Below are 19,538 nucleotides of genomic sequence, written 5' to 3'. Positions count from 1 at the left end.
AACTAGGTTTACACCGCCGCCAGATGTGTTTGTGAAATGCAAGCTTTTTCAACCCCATCCTGGTCTCATCATGTGGTCATACCATCTTACGTACCGCCGCATGTGAAAGGAACAGCAACAGCGTCGTCTAGTTCTGGTTGTATCATTAGGCGTCAAGCTCATTCGTCGCGGTAGGGTTCAAAGCCGTGGGACGAAGCATAACCGCTCGGTGGACGGGTGGACTGTTGGCGCCACACACTCCCGTTCCCATTCGCCTGCGCTCGTCGTTCTACCAGCCGTTAGTCAGGAGATGCTCGCATGTCAGGCCGAGGACGACAATACTCACCCCGTTCAAAATCGCCCCACCGTTTCATGGTGATCTTGCTGCTATCAAACTCGCCCTCGTATTCGAGACCGGCCTTCTTGGTCTTCTCTCCGGCCAACTTTCGTGTGTCACCCCAACTGAAATCATCAAACTTCCAGAACGCATATGTCGGCAGGACAAAGTTCCAAATCGGGAGGGAACCCAGGTAGATCACCATCCAGAGAATGTATGACCAACGGTGAGCAGTCAAGACGATCAGGACTGCCGGGAGGCCAAGAATCAGGGCCAGCAGCACGAGCGGGATGACGGGAACAGGCTTCTTGACAATGGAAATGATGATCAAGTAGCAGGTGAAGGCGATGGCGGCGGGCAGAACCAGGGTGCCGATGAGTTCGATAAAGACCACAAATTGCATGCTGAAGCAGAATGTCCCGCAAAGGTCGCGCACCAGCACAAGCTCCATCAGGTTGTGGACAGTGCTGTTGATCCACCTTCGACGTTGCGACAGCAAAACTTTGAACTCGTCGGGAACCGTGGTCTTGCACACGGCCTGAGGCACAAACACTTGCTTGCGCTTCGGGAACGTCTTGAGCATGAGGGTCGACAGATATCTGTCCTCGCCCAGAAGCAGCAGATTTTTCTTGTGCAGCGTGTCAACCACGTTCTCCGAGTAGTGCTCAACAATGTCGGGATTGGCCAAGATGGGTACCCAGTAGTTCTGACCACCTTTAGGTGACTTGATCCGGTACATGCAGAAGCATCCAGGAAGACAGGTGACTCCGCCAAAGACCGATTCGAAGGACTTGGACAGATGGTGCGAGATGAAATATTCAAACACCTGGATTCGGGACACCCAAGAGGCATTTTTGTTGGCGATCTTGGTTTCGCCACACAGACCCATGACCTCTGGATCTTGGACCATGGCGGAAACCATGTGAGTCAAACTGTCCGGGAAAACCTTGGTGTCGGCGTCCACCATGAGGACCATCTCGTAGAAGTCGGGGGACATGCCGGTCACCTTCCACAGTCCATTAAACATTTCGTATTCCAGTTCCGTCATTCTTTCGTCGAACATGACCTTTTGCAAAAAGGACATGAGAATGATCTGACTGTCTCGTTTGCCTCGATTGCCAGGCTTGCTGTTGATGGCTTCGTCGGGCGTCCCGCACTTGACCACCAGCATCATCGGCACTCGCTGTTGCTTGGTCGGGTCGATCCTCGACTTCGGGCCATAGTCGTAGAAGCCGGCATACACCTTGGCCATGTTGTGCCGCTTGGCGCCGCTCGACACGGCCACGTACGAAAAAGCTTCGACGTCTTCGGGCAGGATGACAAAATCTCCCATCATGCCGAGCACGATGTCAGGGGTGGATTGCGTTTCACCTTTGCCCTTGATCATCCCGTCACAAACCACGAGGATCGCCTTGTGGCTGTTGGGATAGTCGGTCGTCGCGATCGAGTCTAGCGTGGTGCGGATTCCGTCTTCACCTTCGGAATACGCAGTGACCAGGCAGATGACGTGGGCGAGGGGATACCCAAAAGGCTGCCATTCTGGAGGAGGCTGCGGGACGACATTCTCGTGGATAAATCCCACGGGGCCATTGGGATCGAGATTGTCCATGACTGCAGAATACCGGGTTTCGTGTCCGGACAGGAGGAGGCTGGACCTGCTAGCGCCGACGCTCATCCTAGAAGGCAAATCCAATGTATTCTGACTGCTGTTGTAGCCGGACTTGTACAGGTTGCTGGCCCCGGACTGGATCAGTTTCGCGTTCGACGATTGGCTCGTCGTCATCGTCGTCGGGGGAGGTCGACTACTCCTTCGGTCGACGGCGTAGGGACTGGTGAACCGAGACGTTTGGGGAAATAGCATGCTGCCGCGCTTGCTGGTTCGTCCATCGGATCCAGCAACGGTGGTGGCAGGGTCGGTGATTTTTGGAGCAGGCTTGTAGATGTCATCGGTCCAGTCTTCGATTTGTTTCGCTCTCTTCTTTGGATCAGAGGTCTGCGAGGTTTTGGCTGCGGCGAACTTCCGAGCCAGAAACCACTGGAATGCCAGCGCGAGGAAAAATTTCGCCAACACAATGGCGAGGATGAAGACCAAGGAGACGTACAGGACCACCTTGGAGGCGATGCACCCAACGCTCTCCGTATCAATGGAGCCGACCTTGGCGATCTGCGTCAGACATTGGCCGACTTTTCGATCCGCAGACGACTGCAAGACGTGAGTGATGTCCATGCCATGGATTTGCTCGTTTTCTCGCAATTCATCAAACTGCTGAGGCCACGCAACTTGGCTTTTGTTGAACCACTTTAGAAGGTCCAGGTCGACCACCGAGCCCGAGTACACGACGAGATTGCGGCTTTTGTTCTTCACGTCATCCCAGGTGAAATACACGTCCCCAGCCCTTCTGAGGTTGTAGAAAGTGTTCCGCGACTTGGCCGTGGTGTGGCAGGCATAGCCCAGGTAGTACGGAGTGGTCAGGTTGACGGGCGAGGAGCCGTCCTGATTGAATGCCGTGCAAGGAAAATACCACGCGAGGTCGCCGTCGGCGTTGGTAGGGACGTCAGATCCTTCGGCCAGTGTGATGAGGTCCTTGCAAGCGCCATTGACCTTTTGAAACATGAAGCTTCCGTCTTGGCCGCCGTACTTGTGGGGGAGGTCGTAGAGAACGTTACTGTCTAGCGGGACACCCAAGGCTGCTGGATGCATTGAACCATCGAGGTTATACGCGCCTCCGTGGAATATCATGTATCCCCGATCGACGTGATTGATCTTGAGCCGGAGGCCGGGGGCGGGGCACACTGCTTGGGTAAAGCCAAAAGTCAAGAAGCCGACAAAGGCGGCAATGAGGAGGATGATGCTGATCAGTCCGACCTTTTCTCTCCACGCCCTTCTTTGAGCCCTTGCAGGCATGCCGAAGCATTGGAGAATGCAGTCCGGAGCCCAAAATGTGATGATGGCACAGTAGATGTTCCATACACTCGGGGGCTTCATCTGCTCCAGTTCTTTCTGTCGCTTCTTTTCTTCTTCGGTCAGATTTCGTGTGTCCTTTCTCACCAGTTTCCGTGGATGTCGCTTCTTGCCCACCGGCTCCAACTTCCCAGGCCTACGAGCCTTGAGCGGATGGCTGCCAGTTTCATGGTCAACGACAGTATCCAGATGCGCGCTTTCGGAGCTCACGGTGCGCGCCTCAGCCAGTTCCTCCACCACGGGGTCATTACCGGTGGTGGAAGGCAAGACCTCCATATTCTGGGCATGTTTGCGGTAGTAGTAATTGGGGTGGTCGCGATCAATTCGATTGCGTTCGGGGCGGATGAGGGATTTTTTGCGACCGAGTTCGCTCTGGGTCATAGGATTAGACATGATGGGTTCCCAGTCTGCAGTCTTGGACCCGGGGGAGGGAGGATAAGGATCGGCGCCGCGGATGGGGTTGTAACCGGTCTCAATGTCCCTCAGCCGCCGAGAGGGTGAGTTCCTGTATGGTGAATGTGACTTGTCCCGCGTCGGCGAAGTGGTAGGCCGGGGCCTACGCGGTTCGGCCATGATGCTACAGGAGAAGGAATGTTAGTGGGGGCAAGATCTGCCATCAACAATGGCATTGTCACCACAGCACATACACTTGGCTAGATATGACAATCCTCCAACATAAAATCTTTCAACGGTTGTGCCTGGCGAGTGGATCTGAAGGCCAGCGCCTGCGCCGCCTTGAAGGTCGAGAGTCCGACTTGCCTCGAAGTTGCAAGACAGTTTGAAGACGAAGCCGAGGACTCGGTGTGTCGACCGCTCACGAGTAGAGAATATGAAGGATCGGACAGGAACCTGTTGGGTTGTTTGGACGACTGAAACGAAGGTCGAGGTTTGTTTATTTCCCAAGGCAGCACGGCGCCCCGAGTCTGCCGGAGACGAATGAACGACGAGAGTATCCTAGACAGCCCGTGGGATATACTCAAGATACAAAACAGAGAGTGATGATTGAGCGTCAGGGCAAAAATGACATAGAGAAGGCAGGGAGGCAAGATGCTGCGTCGCCAGGATTCGATGCAGTTGCAGTTGCAGTTGCAGTTGCAGTGGTTCTCGTTTGTTGGTTGCTGGCGGGATCGGGCGACCAACCACAGTGGTGGGCGGAGAAGATCGGTCAGGAGAACTGAGACCGGCACTGGCTGAGCCACAGTGCCACCTGCGCAAGACTCTGGAAAAAGATGGAGCATGAACTCTATGTGTTTAGATGTTACTCCGTATCATACGGAGTACATCTACAGAGGACAGAGTACAGAGTACTCCTGGTGCCGATTCTAACTACGAGACACTCCAGTACGGTAGCTCGGCCAGGTACTAGGTAGGTAGGTATGTTGCTGGCCTGTTTCTGTACTCTATACGGATACAGTATGTCCCTTCACACTCTTTCCACGGTTGATGCTTTTAACTGTCACCGGGAGCGAGAAATCTTATCTCCGGGCGAAATGGTTGCCCTGCCAGTATCTACTAATTATGTACGGATACTGGACGTACATAATAGGTAATAGGTATATGTAGCAGGCCTAGGCTCGCCAGTCAATAATAATAATAATAATAAATTTAGGAAGCACCCGCACTCCCGGCTGCTCGTCTCGAAGCTTCCCTCCCGGAACTATCAACATGCTGGTCATTGCTCTGGACTGGAAGCGGTCGGATCTGCTGGTAGAGCGTAGAGTGTGGCGCACTGACAACAGGTTCCTCACAGCACCGAACGCAGGATCCCCGTTGAACTGCGCGGTGCATCTCAGAGAAGTTCCTACCCGGCAGGTTCGACCTCTGGTCTCACATAGCAGCCCAGAAGTCGGCGGAGTGTGGTCAACCGGTGTTGAATACGTAATAATTACTACCAGGTAGGTAGGTACGTACCTACCTGTAGGTAGCTAACCTAGTAACAACCACCACAGTAACGGGTGCTTCAGGTAGTCGCGGTCATGAGGCTGACGTGTGTGTCGGGATCCTTCCCAGCATGACAACCTGCATTGGAGAAGGGCCACTCCAACATCTTAATATCCTAATAATGTCCTAATATCCTCTCGGGCAATGAGCAGTGTTCTTCCATCAGCATCTGCAGCGTGTGTGGGCGGGTGAAACATGCTGCCTGCTTCTGGCTTTGGCTGCCGAAGCCCTCCGCCCTCCGGCTCCTAAAGTACGAAAAGATGCTCAAAAATTGGGCTTGTTGGTGCCTGAGGTGCTCTTCTGGTGCTAGTCCCAGCGCCAATGGGTGCCCGGGCCAACAGGTCTCGGCGGGACCCGTGGCCCCTAAGCCCCTAAGCCTCCTACGACCGGCTTGGATGATCCAGGGCTCCTTGGACGCGCATCCAGCCTTGCCCGGTGCCAGAGTACGTATATACGGGATACAGTTACTAGTACCCCTTGGAGTTAAGTCCTGTGTCCAGAGTATATGTAGTCGGTTATAGATTTTGTGCACTCGATCCACGCGGCTGCGCCTATGGTGAGGTATGTTACTCGTAACTACCTTACGTGCAGTGACACCACCTCAGGCCTGTCACTTGACCATCCGCCGCACCCCTATTGCTCCGTTCCACACACAACAAAGCCTGACGTTGGGTTGTCAAAGGCACTTCTTTGTCTAACGAAAAGTCAAAGAAGAGCACAGCGTCTATTTTAGCCGCATTCTCTCAAAGAAACATCACTTGCAGCGCGGCGCAGCGCAGTGTGCAAAAAGGAGGACGTCAGCCATCAAGTGTGGGGACCAACCCTGTCTGGCCGTAGTGTCTGTCGCCTTCCTCTGCTCCCTTTACCCATTCCATCTCATCCCATTCCACCCACCACCGCTACGACTTTACCAACCGCTGCTTCCACTGATTTTGCAATCCTTCCAAACGTGCGGATTGACCGGTGCTGCCTGGTGCCGTCCTGTCAATCCTGCTGACTAGCATCGTTGGAGCCATCTGTTTCTCGTTCCAGCGACTACCACTCGTTCTTCAAGGCCTTTAAGATCAAGGACTATTTGTACGTACGTACAGTCGTTTTCTGTCCAACGAAGTCAACGCCGGGACGCCACAGCATTCTTTTCGGAAACCCCATATCTGGGGCCTCCAAAACCACCGCTTGACTTTGCCGCGGACGGCTAGATACATTCCAGTATCAAATTCGATCCTGTCTGCAATCCAACCATTCCGCCGAGCCATCTGGACGTTTCCCCACGCACCGCTACCTCAACTTCAACTTTGCTCTAGCGACACTTCACTCGAGCCTCAAATGTCTGCAGTCTAGAGCACCTCGCCTCTGTCCCGACTGTTTCGAGATGGCTGAAGTTGCCAGTCCTCATCTCCAACCGACTCCTCCTCCGCCCATCTACTCCCCCCCTCTTCGGACAGACAGCCCGCACATAATTGAGCCCATGGAAGAGAAAGGAAATGCACAACCGCCCGCCTATCGGCAGAAACCCCCGCAGTCAAGCCATGTGAGCAACCCTTCCATTTCCATGTCTCCGGCGGACAGCGGACCTGGAGAGGAGGCGTATGGAAAGGCAGGAGTTCAGATCAGTCCACCCGAGACAGCCATGTCGAGGACGTCTGACCCTGTTGCGCCGAATCGAACTTTGACGCCTCAGCCTTCTCGGCAACAAGACCCTTCCAGATTGTCCCCCGACCCCCAGGCCATGCGTCGACGGCAACCGGGAGACGGACAGACCCTCGTCGAACATAGAAGGGTCGCTTCAGAAAACCTCACTCCTCGAGAGGGGCTCGAACTGACGCCCTTCCAACAGAAATCCATGCGCCATGTATCCACCTCTGCCGTGGATGCCGTGGCGAATACGTCTTCAGAGAGCTTCGAACCACTGCGGTACCACCACCAGTCGCTCGAAGACCCCGACGTGAGGGCACTGGACAGGCGAGCTTCTAGGCTGACGATTGCTACCGACGGTTCCGGGGCGGCGGATAGTTCGCGAAATAGCGTCTATGGTCAAAACCTGCGACGACCCGACTCTGGATTTTCCAGCACCTCTGAATTCCGCGGACGAACTTACTCCCCCAGTCTGTCCCCTGCCCGGCCAGTCTCCCGGGGATCCAGATCGCCTGACACCCGACCGTTGTCATATGTCGATCTCTTGAACATTCCCTATCCTCAACCGGCTCCGAGTGGGGCAGAGAATCTGGTGAACTCGGGCCTTCGCACCGTAGTCGGCAACAATGCGTCCTTGTTATCGACGCGCAAAACCCTGGACATGTATCGAGCCAATGTCAAGAAGACGAACGACCCGGCTGTGCAGTATGAATTTGCGGTCTTCATGATCAGCGCCGCGCAGGAGGAAGGGCTGGAGGGAGACGGGGACGCCGCCTCGGCGGCATCTGGGAAGTCACACACGTCCGTTCGAGACGATCTTTTGAAAGAGGCCAAGCACATATTGCAGAAGCTAGCTGATCGTTCATACCCCTTTGCCCAATACTATCTGGCAGACGGGTATGCGTCTGGTTTGTTCAGTAAAGGTAAAGAAGATTGGGATCGAGCATTCCCCCTTTTCCTGGCCGCATCCAAACATGGTCACGCCGAGGCGGGGTACCGTACGGCCTTGTGTTACGAGTTTGGCTGGGGTTGCCGGGTAGATGCAGCGAAAGCTGTGCAATTCTACCAACACGCGGCCAGCAAAAATCATCCTGGTGCCATGCTTCGACTGGGCCGGGCTTGTCTCACGGGCGACATGGGACTGACGAAGCGATATCGCGAGGGCGTGAGATGGCTGAAGCGGGCGGCAGAGTCAGCCGATTTTCAGTACAACCAAGCCCCCTACGATCTGGGCTGTCTCCACGAGACAGGCTATGGTCCAGACGTGTTCAAAGATGAAGCGTACGCCGCGCAGCTGTACACCAAAGCTGCTGATCTGGGACACGTCGAAGCCAACTACAGGATGGGCCGAGCCTACGAGTTTGGCGAATTAAACTGTCCCAAGGATCCGGCGTTGAGCATCCACTTCTACACAGGAGCTGCAGAACGTGGACATGCGCTGTCACAACTGGCCTTGTGTGCCTGGTACATGGTGGGTGTCCCGGGCGTGTTGGATAAGGACGAGAGCGAAGCCTACGAATGGGCCAAAAAGGCTGCAGAGGAGGGAGCGGCAAAGGCACAATATACTGTTGGGTATTTCACGGAAATGGGCATTGGGTGCCGTCGTGACCCGCTTGAGGCCAACGTCTGGTACGTTCGAGCCGCTGAGCAAGGTGAAGAAAGAGCCAAACACCGCATCACTGCCATTCGCGCTGCAGGTGCGGGCGCCGATCCTGTCACGGCGGCATCCGCAAAGACAGGAACACTCACCACCAGCAAAAGTTCGGGGAACAAAGGGCCTCAGGGTGAGCAACCTTCCTCCATGACCGCCGGCGACACGACATCACTGACTTTGAGACATCCAGAAGGCGAAAAGAAGAAGAAATTTGGCATCTTCTGACGGATCCCAGATCTTTCTGTGTGAGCATGCGACGGCGCGTGGACTGCTTGGAATAACCATTAGCTACTAGGGCGGGGGTCAACTGCGATCATAATAATTCGGGATTCGAGGTTCCAGGTTCCAGGTTCCAGGGTTCACTTGCAAGGTGAAAGACATTTGCATTGCTGCGTGAGGCTGGAAGGAGATAGCATAGCATGACACCGCGAACTGGGCCGGTCTGGCACGCCTGATGCGGACCAACTTGTCCTTTGGATGCCGGGATGTGCGGCGCAGCATGGCTCGAGGCGCAGGCGGTATGAATTGACAGCAACTGCATAGCGGAAGCACGGCACGATACAAAATCCGGCGGCGGACATGAGATTTCACATCTCCAAAGAAGAGGCTAGAAAGTGGTCCGAGGCCAATCCAGAGACATACTACATCTCTCCCGTAACTTCTTCATCTGCACATTGATTCTACCGCGTAACGTAACCCGGCAAGGAGAGTGTCCAGGGTATCGCAGGCTGTCTGCTCCTTCGCACCGTCTCTCCCCACGGCTCGTCTTCTTCCCTTTTTCGGACGCTGCATCTCAGTCCACGAGTGCGTCGCTTCGAGCAGAGCGACCCTTGAAGCCGGGGACCCCTTGCGGCCAGCGTTGCGCTTGGGAAGGAGAACAAGCCCCTAAGCCTCCTAAGCCCTTGGTTGGCCTCTCAGGTCCTAGACGCCCTCGCTTGAGGCCACGATGCCACGAATCCTATCCATTACGGATGTCGTGTAACCTACGAATGCACCCCCCGCCTTGGCCTGAGAGCGTCGAATATTGGCGTTGTTATGCATGTGCTTGTGGTGGTTGATCACAGATGGCTCTCCTCAAGATGCTGCGCAGGCTCTTACGCACCTCCTACAAATACACGATGTTGTCTTCCAAAGATATCGTCGAGACCACTGAACCGGCCCTCAACGTCGAGAATACCGAGAACACTGAGGGGCAGTCTGCTCGGGGTCACATCTGGAGACGGGACAGGTCAGTCACTCAGCCGTGCACGGGACGGCCAGGCTGAAAGAAAGCATCCTGACTTGATACAGGTTCTGCGGTGCCATCCTGTTCAACTTCCTCGCGTTCGTTCTCCCGGCCCTCTATGGCACGCTATCCAAACTGTGGGTGGCTAACATCGACTCTACAATGGTGGTCACCGTCGACTCCTACACCTATATCGGGGTGGTGGCGGAGGTGATCAATGAAGGGCTGCCCCGAGCGGCTTGGGTCATCATTGGCGACAAATCGTCTCGGTCACTGTCGTCTCGGATAGGACTTGCACAGACGTTGATTCTGTTTCAGAGTCTGCTTGGCTTGGGGGTCAGCTTGATCATCCTTGGGGCCGCCAAAGAGTTCGCCGCCAGCTTTGTCCCCGTCGAGGTGCGTCAAGCAAGTTTGACCTACGTTCGCATCAGCTCGTTTTCGGTGTTCAGCGGTGCCATTGAAGCTGCGGTCACAAATGCTACACGAGCCCTGGACCTCCCGGATGTGCCATTCACCATCAGTATCGTCCGATTCATCGTCAACATCCTCCTCGATTTGCTGCTCATCTCACGTTTCCACATCGGCAACTTCACCCCCTCAGTCAACACTCAAGCCGGGATTCGACTGGGCTGCGATTTCGCCGCCGCCTTATCGGGCTCGCCCTTTTCCTCTTCATCGCGTTCAAGCTACGGCGGGCCCATGGCCTTGAAGACGTGCCACATCCCAGCGTCAAAGCTCTCCTGGTCTTCCTGAGACCTGGCATCCCTCCAATTGTCGAATCCGCTGTCCGCAATGCGCTATATCTCTGGTTAGTAGCCAACATCGTATCCATGGGGGCCAATTATGCCACGGCCTGGGGCGTGTTCAACACCATCCGATGGGGACTGGTCATGGTTCCGGTCCAGACACTCGAGGCAACGGCCCTGACCTTTACCGGTCATGCATGGGGTCGATGGCGAAACGAGGTTGGTGGCGAGCTTCGAAAAGCCAAAGCCAGCAGAAATCAGATGCGAGGTACGTTTGATAGTCCGATCGTAAGATTGACCTGACCTCTTGGTCCTAGGTATTGCAACTCCTGCACTGCCGTCGGCAGCCGTCGCTCTGCTGATTGAAGTCCCTCTTTGCATCTTCCTGTCGTTATTTGGGTGCCGGCCGTTCGCACGATATATCTCCGGTTCGGACACGGTGGGCAGCATTACGGCACACATGTGGCAAACCATCGACTGGTGCTATATCTTCTATGCGCTGTCAACCCAGCTGGCCACCATTTTGTTGGCCACTGTCCCTCGATGGTATCTATACCAGTCACTCGTTTCAAACATCTGCTACGTCCTACCTTGGGCCATCGTATGTCAGGTCGGACATTTGAATGCGAAGGACGCCTGGACCTATCACTCTTTCGTATTTGGAGGCAGCCTAGTCTTCAGCTTTTTCGACGTGTTGCTGTTTGTAATCTTGTGGGCGTGGAAGCTTCATCGTGGCACCCTCAATCTCGACAAGGTGCAAATTGCGTAGAGGAGACCAAGCCGACAGGTGACTGGGATCACCAGGTCAATGCCGGCAGGTGACCGGCACAGATGCTTCCGCAGCCGGCCCGTTCGCTTCGACTGTGCTCCCTCAGCAAATGGCGGCTGGCTGTGTGTACGGATACACACAGGGGAACAGCCTGACAATATTCTCAATGCTCTCACCACTCCATAGGCAAGAAGAGTTTCCACGCCGACCCCTTCGAGTCGAGGTCATCAGTGGCAGTGGACACTGGACGACAGCGTCTTCTGGGAGTTGAGCATCGTGGTTACGGAACATACCACAATGGCGTGCTTTGCGGATCTGGCCAGAATGCGGCCAGGCTGCATCTGGTCATCTGAACAACGGCCAACTGCTAGGTCTTTTAGGGTCCTCGCTTCATTGCCATCCTACAACAAGCTGATTGGCGCTCCTGGGCGGTGTACGAGCCCAACTGCTATCGCCCGGCGCCCGCACCACTTGGCTGCCACGCCACCACGAATCGAGTCACTCGCGTACCAACATCCTCCGCTCCTTCTTTGGTTTCACCGCCGTCGATGTCTCAAGACTCGACCCTCCGTCTGTGCCAGCACAGCCTCGATCGCATGTGCTTGCAATGACTGGGCAATATCGGACGTTGGTGCCGGGTTACCGCTCTTATGCGATTTCATGGTCCTTTGTCTAGCGCCTCCTGCTGCATCGACAGCCTGCTCTCATCCAATCTAGGACTGCAGACGCCCACCCCATGACCCCAACCTTCCTAGAACAATATTGTTGACGCCCTTTAGCATGATATTTTGACCGTCTTCCCACTTTCGGGTTAGGGCTTCGTCCCATCTCTTTCTTTCCCTCGGAATTGTGTTTCAAACCGCTTGACAATCGGACGTTGACTGATCCCTTCCAGGATCTAATATAGATCGGGAGTGATGAAGCTCGGGAGCCCTTCCCAAGTTTCCTGTTTCTGCTCAATGCTTGACTTGTAATGGCTCCTGGTTGGTTGTGACAAAGTTTCGCAGTCCTGGAATCCGAACGAAGCTGTCTGCGGGACCAGACATCAGTGAAAACGGCATGACTTCCATCCCCAGGGACGTTCCAACTGAAGACTCCGACGCCGAGTCATTCCATTCTGCCATTTCGAGCGTTACGAGACAATCTTCCAAATGCTGGAACGCACAGGCAACTCCACCCGTGTCCACAAGACACAGAAGACAATGTCGAGCGAGAATGGACGAATCGAGACCCAAAGTTGGCACCGAGGACACCAAGCAACAGGGCAAGATCAACTCTAGACCATCCTCTACCCGATCAAGACAAAGTTCGGTCTCTGTGTCGAGGAGGACCAGCAGCTTTGCGAGGAAGAATCGATCCCGAACGGATTCGGTGACGCTACATCGTCAGAGCTGCCAGCTCTTTTCGTCGCTCGATGGAGTGCTGGTCTCTGGTCGAGAAGTGCCTCTTCGGCCAGGCACCACGAGTTTACGGTCAGCCACACGCCACACATCGGTCGATGCGGTGCCACCGTCCAGTAGCATGTGTTCAGATAGCATGGCTCAGCACACGGTGCAGCAACTCTGTGAAACCATCGACGCCAAACTTCGACTGGCGCAAGCTCAGCGTCGTCCCAGTGAACCTGCATATCCACCCACATACTCCGCTCCGTCGTCTTCCTCTTACGCCATCCCGAGCGGGTTTCAGTCGGCGACAACACTGGATATCAGTCCGCGAACGTCCATGTCCCAAGACACATGCACGCGTGCATCCAGCAACTTAGAGTGCAAGAAAAGCGACACCAGCAAATACACCGTGCATCATCATCATCATGGCCATCCCCGACCGCGCCCTCAACTTGAAACCGTCATCTCGTGGACCTCGAATGCGACCCGGCGTAAAGAATACGCGAAGATCGACCGCGCACACAGCGGCGTACGCGGCTTCCTTCGTCGACTGGTGCCACGGTGTGTGTGCAAAACTGCCAGGAAAGGCTTCTTCACTGGCTACTGTGACGGCAACAGTGTGAGGCGGTTCCGAATGAACGTGTGCGGCGAGAACGGAGCCGAGTCTGAGGATGACGAGACGGAAGCAGAAGAGAAACAAGACCCGGTGGCGAGAGACGCAGTTGCAGAGCCGAAGACCGTCGCCGTCGCCGTCGCCGTTGATGAGCGGGAACAGCAGGAGAGGAAGGAAGGGCATGAAAGCCCCAGGTCGCGATGGACGTGTCTCCAATGAAACAAGAGGCTGCGGCACGGGTCATAATCCCCGGCTTCGCTGTTTGTCTGTCCGAATTGATGTGGACTGGACGCAAGCAGGACATACAGAATGAAAGCTGCAGAAAACATACAACCTTGATGAGAATGAAGAATGAGTTATGGACACCCACGACCACCAGTCCACCAGACAGAGCGGCAGAAGCCGACAGCATGGCATTGGACGTGGACTTCAGGTTGGACTGTGATGAGATTGAAGATCAATGATTGAGATACCACGACAAAAGCACAGCCGTATATCCTCCGTACATTACTCAAAAAATAATTTCCCTCGCACTCCTAGCTATCGTCAGGTATGCATTCATCCAGTACTATATACTGTATACACCCCAACGGAGGGCACACATATTTCCTCGCCTTTCTTTTGCCATTCAAACTCGGATTTCACATTCCTTGTCCTTCACGCAACTGTTGTAGAGACTGCTCGGAGCGGTTCATGTCCACACAATGGCATTTACTCGTCATCTGCTCTCCAAGCGCCTTGCTTATAGCATGCCGTACAGAGACCGGCCAGCATCCGCGGAGGGGCGGGGAAACATATCTTCGTGATCTCGTCCCATCCCCTGATGTGTTCTGGATCTGACAGGCAATAATGGTCGTCGAGGAAGTGGCTGCAAAGAGTGCAGACCGGACATTATATATATATCGCGAACGGGCGATCGGGACTGGCAGAATACCACGTCGATAGGTATCCTCCTGTCGACATGTGATTTCAGCCTGATCGCTAGTCTTTGGTGAAGAGGCAGTGCCCGGGTCAACTTGATGGTAGTCCTTGGTGACATCCTCGGCGCTGATCTGACTTCTTCCCACGAATCTCACTAAGACCACAAAGCGGGTTGTAGGAGTACCAATTCGGTATTAATGCGTCTTCCAACACGCTGTCCACGTCGTCCTCATTTCCAGTCTCATCGTCGATAGCAGTGACCGCACGGCTCTCGGAAGTGATCGTCATGGTTCCAGAACTCGCACTCTTGGTTGCTGGGGATGTGGCCACCTCCCCTGCACGCTTCTGTTGCTGCTGCTGTTTCTTCTGACGATCTTCTTGCTGCTTCTCAAAGTTGAGCAGGAAGGGAATTCTTCGTGCGATGTACGATGACAATGCTGCATCTCCAAAACCTTTACAGGGACGCGAAGCTCTTCTCTAGACAGTGGAGGAGCCAGACGAATTTGGGCGTCAGCGTATTCACTGTGAAACGCGTGGGCCGGCCTCGAAAGGGGGCTTTGGTTGGAGAAAAGGTGACCAGCTTTCCAAGTTTGACATAAACACTAATACACCTCCGTGCAAAGCGCCACCCTAGATCAGATCAGCTCATCTCGCCCGCCGGCGACGGCACTCTCGGCGATTGCTTTTCGGATATCACTCTCCAAGAAGATGGGCCCTTGTCCATCGCATCGCGCCATCTTCTTCAGGCGCTCACAGACGTCGCCCACGTCGACCAACCCATTCCGGAACAGTTCATGCGCCTGAATATAGTCCCAGGTGGCTCCAGCACCCAGCAGCTGATCGCCGGTTTCGCGATCGACGGGAATGGCTCGCGGCGTGCCGAACTGGGCATACTTTGAACCAGGCTCAAACGTAGAACCGGTGCTATCGGCAGGCGAATGATCCTTAGAATGAAGACGGTCGGTGGGCACAAACCCCAGCGGCCCGACCAATTCGTCGGGCTGCTCCAAGAACGGCGTCGGACCGTTGGAGGCCGGGCCAGACGTCGCACGTAAGATCTCATTTTCGGTCGCCATTCTCGCCAGTTCGCGGCGTAGCCGTTCATTCTCACCGTTCAAGGCGACAGACTGGTGCTGAAGGCGGTTGAGCTTGGCTTCGAGCTCTTTGAGGTGCCTCTCCTTTCTTTCTCGAAACGCTCGCTGGCTAGAGTCCACCGTCAGCGAGTCTGGCTCTTCACATGGGTGAGGTACGACCTACGCTGCTCGATTTTGCTCCTTCCTTTTGCTTTGTTGCGTCGTCGTCGTGGAGTCTTTCTCTTCACTGCTGCTCCTGCCTAGCGCCGGATCGTCGGGGGCCAAATCCAGCGCGGTGAGGTTATTCATATCCATCTCAGGTACAGTTGTCACCGAGTCGCGAAAGAAGCTTGGCTGCTCCTGCGCGGACGTAGGATGCGGCTGCGCGAGGAATGTAGAGGGGTCATAATGGAAGCGCGGCTGAACTGCGGCAAAGGCAGCGTCGTACTGACCCTGGAATGTTGTTAGAACGGCGCTGGAGACTCCAACATGAACTCACCATCGATGGGTCCAGCGGGAACTCGGCCAGCTGGTTATCCTGGGCTGTGGAGGGAGATGGAGACAATCCAAAGAACTGGTATGGCTGAGGGGCGGACGTGAAGTAGGAGAAGTCCATGCCGATATTTGAACGGCGTTGGGAGGAGTCGACTTATCGAGTAGGTCCAAGTATCCCAGGGAGCGTCACTCCAGAAGTATGGTGTGCATGGAAGGTCTTTCGCAAGTTGAGGCAACGTTCTTCCAGTGGCAGCCACCAGGCTTGTAACCGTACATCCGCCTCCAGCAGAGTCCCACGTGGCCGTCTCTCGCCGACTAGCAATATACAAATCGCAGGGGTATATTGCCAACAATGCCTGAAAAGAGGGCAGAGGTCTGTTTCGTCGGGAGGAGGCCAGGGTCAGGCCCAGGATAAGCAGATGCGGTGGTGAAGCTAGCGAGTGATCATTGAGACCCCCTCCTACATCTGGAGGCGGATGGAATCGTGGCAGAAGCGAAAGGACATCAGGTCCTCAGGAAGACCGTCTGGACGAGCCAGGAGGAGTCGTGATGTGTTTGCGACATGGACAGCGAGGTAGGAAATGGCTCGAAGCGATCGGCGAACCCTTAGACTCAGCCTTTTGCAGGGCCTAAGGCCTTACCTTAGCCTAAGGAGCCCTTAGCCCGTTTTCCTGGGGCTATGGTGCGGAAGTATGTATCCGTACAAACATATAGGTATCCGTAGTCCGTACAGTATATGTACGTACCTCATGTTTGTGGTCATACTCATATTCCCGTGGGTGGATTTATGTTACTGTTTAGCAAGTTCCATCGCATTGCCTTGGGTGGCTGGTTTCTGAAACAAAGACTCTACTCGGGATTGATCTTTTCGCATTTGCTCCATCTCAACCATATTCGACGTCTACCTCTGTAGCCTCTGAGCTGCGATTCTGCAACGTTCTGCCGCCAACAATACAGCAACAATACAGAGTCAATTGTTCGTCACGTCTGAGGCGACCTGAGATTGGAAGATTGACTCAGCAGCTTGGGGTCCTATAAAACGAGGTAGGCCACATCTAGTCTGTGTCCACCGGGTCCCAGTCGGTCACCAAGTACTCGTCCAGGCCATCCAGTACCTTTAGGTCCTCACCAGAGATCTCGAAGTGGTTGATGTTTGCATTCGACTGAATTCTCTCCTTGGATACACTCTTGGGTAGGGGGATGTATCCATGCTGGAGACTCCACCTGATCAGTAACTGGGCGGGTGTACAGTTGTATTTTTTCGAGAGGGAGACAATGGCCGGATGGTTCATGCGAAGCGCCCTGGCAAGTGGTGCGTATGCTTCAACCAGAATGCCATATCGACTACACGCGTCGGTGATGTTGGTTCTGGTATTGAAGGGGTGGACTTCAATCTGATTGACAGCCGGGACAATACGGGGTTTGGACGCCATCAGCTCGTCCAGATGCTTCACCCCGAAGTTACTGACTCCGCCGATTTTGACCTCGCCATCTTTGATGGCGTCTTCGACTGCCCTCCAGCTGGATAGCCGGGCACTCTTCCCGCCGTAGGGGCTGTGCAACAAAAAGAGGTCGATGTAGCCCAGGCCGGATGTTTGCACCGACTGCTTGATGGACCGGCGAGCAACCTCGTAGCTGGCATTGGAGGCCAATTTCGAGGTGAAGAAGATATCTTCCCGGGTCAAGCCTGTCGTGTTGCTGGCCTTGTCGTCCAGGAAGGACAGAATCGCCTGACCACATTCCTTTTCATTCCGGTACATCTGAGCGCTGTCAATGCCTCGATAACCGGCCTCGAGCGCCCACTTGACGGCCGACTTGGCTTCTCGGCCGCTCATGAGATAGACACCGAGGTGAATTTGCGGGATCGACAGGCCATTGGAGAGCGGGATACGAGTAGATACCGAGAAGCTGTTCGGAGCCATGGCGTGGTAACAGGGCCGGCTGAGGCGGCTGGGCGGCTCAGCGAGCGGTGCGTTCTAGTTGTAAGGGAGTCGTCGTGTGGGATAGGTCTAGTATGTAGACGTGTACAGAGCACCGAGCACCGAGCACCTAGAGTACTACTATTACAGTACTCTTGAAGTTCGTCAGGTTCGGGGGTGGCGTGATGGGTCAGCTATCAGGTATCAACGGTTGTCGGTTCCTTACCTGATTTGCCCGCACCCGCACCTGCGCCTGCGCCTGCGCCTGCGCCAGCCTCCTACTGTACTGTAAGCCTAAGCCCCTTAGCCTCAATTTCTCCCCCGCCAAAGACTTCGCCGTCCAAGCAGAGCTCAGCCCAACCACTGTACAGGCGACGCCTCTCGGATCAGCTCTCCCAGCCGCTGGAAGCACAAGTAGAACATCAGCTACCCAGGTGAAGCACTCCCAACGCTCTTACTGCTAGCATCGCTGCTGTCTCGTCCTGGGCTGAAATCTCTTCGCGTCGCCAACCTCCTCTGTCCTGCGGGTTGAGGCCGAATACGAAGACGGTCCGGCGAGATCCATCACCTCGCACAGACCTGTACTCCCAGTCGAGACCGCCTCTTCACCGCTTCAACGACCGCATCGCTAGTCTGCGATATCGCATGAGCGCCTGCTGAGGCTCCCCGGACTGTACCAGCGATGTTGTGCTCCTCGTTATGTGTTTGGCAGAATCTCAAACTTCTGTCCTAATGGTCTCCTCTCGTGGTTCATCACCTGGCGGCAGATCTGAACTGCATACTTCCGATATCCTTCGATCCGCAGCCTAACTTAAACTCCATGGCATTTTCGTCATCCTCGTCCGAGGACAATTTTGGCATGTCGAGGTCGTCTCTGCGCGACGCCTCCTTTACTGGTATCCGCAGCCCGTCCGAGGGGTCGAGCCGGGGCAAACGAACGCCAGGCCCTCAATTCGACATCATCGCCTGGATCCCCAAATACCAGAGCTGCCAACGCTACTTTATAGATCATGCCCAACATGAACCGCTGGTGCAGGCCTTTGCTGCCTTCATAAACATCCTGTTACCCTTTCAAAGACAACCCAACCCGGTGCTCGGCTCCGCGGGGCCTCGGGGTGGGAAGTCACGGCTTGACAGGGATGTCTCGCGAGCTTCCTCGTCCGAGGCGTCGGCCGCGGCCGCAGCATTTGCCGTGTCTCTGGTTCCGTATCTACGACGGCTCGTCGTCACAGGGATGGACGTACCCCAGGTCTTGCACGGTTTCTTTGGCGACGATTGGCAGGCAGGCGTCGGGCCACAGCGAGAACAGGAGCGGCGGAACTACCTTTTTGCGGCAAAGAGCGGGGGGTGGGCGTCGGTCAAGCGTGACTACGATATGCCACCGTTGGAAACAGTCCCATTCATGCGGCCTCTGCACGAGCCCACCGATGGCGAGCTCCAAGCCGCCGAACGGGCATGGAGTGACTGGCTCGCGCTTGAGGATTGGATGGTGGGCCCGCGCGCCCCTGAGGAGTAAACCGTGTCTCTCAAGGCCTGAGGTCGATATGAATCTGCGATATAGGAGGCAGCAGAATTGGTTGGCGGATATGCCTATCTGCATACAGGACGATCAAGCGTTTAGCAGGCAGCGCAATTGGCTTTTTGAGCGATGGTCGGGGTAGCACAGTGACAGTGATTCTGAATGGTGAGGAAATGACATTGACTACTATCCGTACATTGCTTTGCGTCGAGACAGTCCCCCAAGCGTGCAACCTGGGCTTCACTTTCACCTTGACCTATGTAATTCGTAATTCTCACTCTAGTCACGGCGCCAACGGTGGTGACGGTCTCCTTCACGCTGACCTAAGCCCCTAAGCCCAGGCCACAGGCCACGTGAGGCTGTCA

General features: G+C 55.1%; 7 protein-coding genes across 7 annotated transcripts; 4 read left to right on the top strand and 3 right to left on the bottom strand.

Annotated features, from left to right (window-relative positions):
* Positions 1 to 158: 158 nt before the first annotated feature.
* A1O3_09084 (chitin synthase 4) lies at positions 159 to 3,851 on the bottom strand (the record flags this gene model as incomplete). Its single annotated transcript, XM_007739180.1, has 2 exons — positions 159 to 268; positions 326 to 3,851. 2 exons carry the CDS (start codon positions 3,849 to 3,851, stop codon positions 159 to 161), a joined length of 3,636 nt encoding a protein of 1,211 aa, XP_007737370.1.
* Positions 3,852 to 6,591: 2,740 nt separating this feature from the next.
* On the top strand, positions 6,592 to 8,733 carry A1O3_09083 (uncharacterized protein; the record flags this gene model as incomplete). Its single annotated transcript, XM_007739179.1, has 1 exon — positions 6,592 to 8,733. One exon carries the CDS (start codon positions 6,592 to 6,594, stop codon positions 8,731 to 8,733), a length of 2,142 nt encoding a protein of 713 aa, XP_007737369.1.
* An 854-nt stretch (positions 8,734 to 9,587) lies between these two features.
* Positions 9,588 to 11,248, top strand: A1O3_09082 (uncharacterized protein; the record flags this gene model as incomplete). The annotated part of the gene is made up of 4 exons (XM_007739178.1): positions 9,588 to 9,736; positions 9,799 to 10,412; positions 10,469 to 10,747; positions 10,797 to 11,248. The coding sequence occupies 4 exons, from the start codon at positions 9,588 to 9,590 to the stop codon at positions 11,246 to 11,248; spliced, it is 1,494 nt and encodes a 497-aa protein (XP_007737368.1).
* Positions 11,249 to 12,784: 1,536 nt separating this feature from the next.
* A1O3_09081 (uncharacterized protein) lies at positions 12,785 to 13,465 on the top strand (the record flags this gene model as incomplete). Its single annotated transcript, XM_007739177.1, has 1 exon — positions 12,785 to 13,465. One exon carries the CDS (start codon positions 12,785 to 12,787, stop codon positions 13,463 to 13,465), a length of 681 nt encoding a protein of 226 aa, XP_007737367.1.
* A 1,337-nt stretch (positions 13,466 to 14,802) lies between these two features.
* On the bottom strand, positions 14,803 to 15,856 carry A1O3_09080 (uncharacterized protein; the record flags this gene model as incomplete). The annotated part of the gene is made up of 3 exons (XM_007739176.1): positions 14,803 to 15,370; positions 15,425 to 15,693; positions 15,740 to 15,856. 3 exons carry the CDS (start codon positions 15,854 to 15,856, stop codon positions 14,803 to 14,805), a joined length of 954 nt encoding a protein of 317 aa, XP_007737366.1.
* A 934-nt stretch (positions 15,857 to 16,790) lies between these two features.
* On the bottom strand, positions 16,791 to 17,657 carry A1O3_09079 (alcohol dehydrogenase (NADP+); the record flags this gene model as incomplete). The annotated part of the gene is made up of 1 exon (XM_007739175.1): positions 16,791 to 17,657. The coding sequence occupies one exon, from the start codon at positions 17,655 to 17,657 to the stop codon at positions 16,791 to 16,793; it is 867 nt and encodes a 288-aa protein (XP_007737365.1).
* Positions 17,658 to 18,474: 817 nt separating this feature from the next.
* On the top strand, positions 18,475 to 19,170 carry A1O3_09078 (uncharacterized protein; the record flags this gene model as incomplete). The annotated part of the gene is made up of 1 exon (XM_007739174.1): positions 18,475 to 19,170. One exon carries the CDS (start codon positions 18,475 to 18,477, stop codon positions 19,168 to 19,170), a length of 696 nt encoding a protein of 231 aa, XP_007737364.1.
* Positions 19,171 to 19,538: the final 368 nt, after the last annotated feature.

This window comes from Capronia epimyces, assembly GCF_000585565.1.
Source record: "Capronia epimyces CBS 606.96 chromosome Unknown aczIQ-supercont1.9, whole genome shotgun sequence".
NCBI classification, from domain to species: Eukaryota; Fungi; Ascomycota; class Eurotiomycetes; order Chaetothyriales; family Herpotrichiellaceae; genus Capronia; species Capronia epimyces.
The sequence above is the reverse complement of the archived record's forward strand: the minus strand, read 5'-3'. Positions and strand labels throughout refer to the sequence as shown.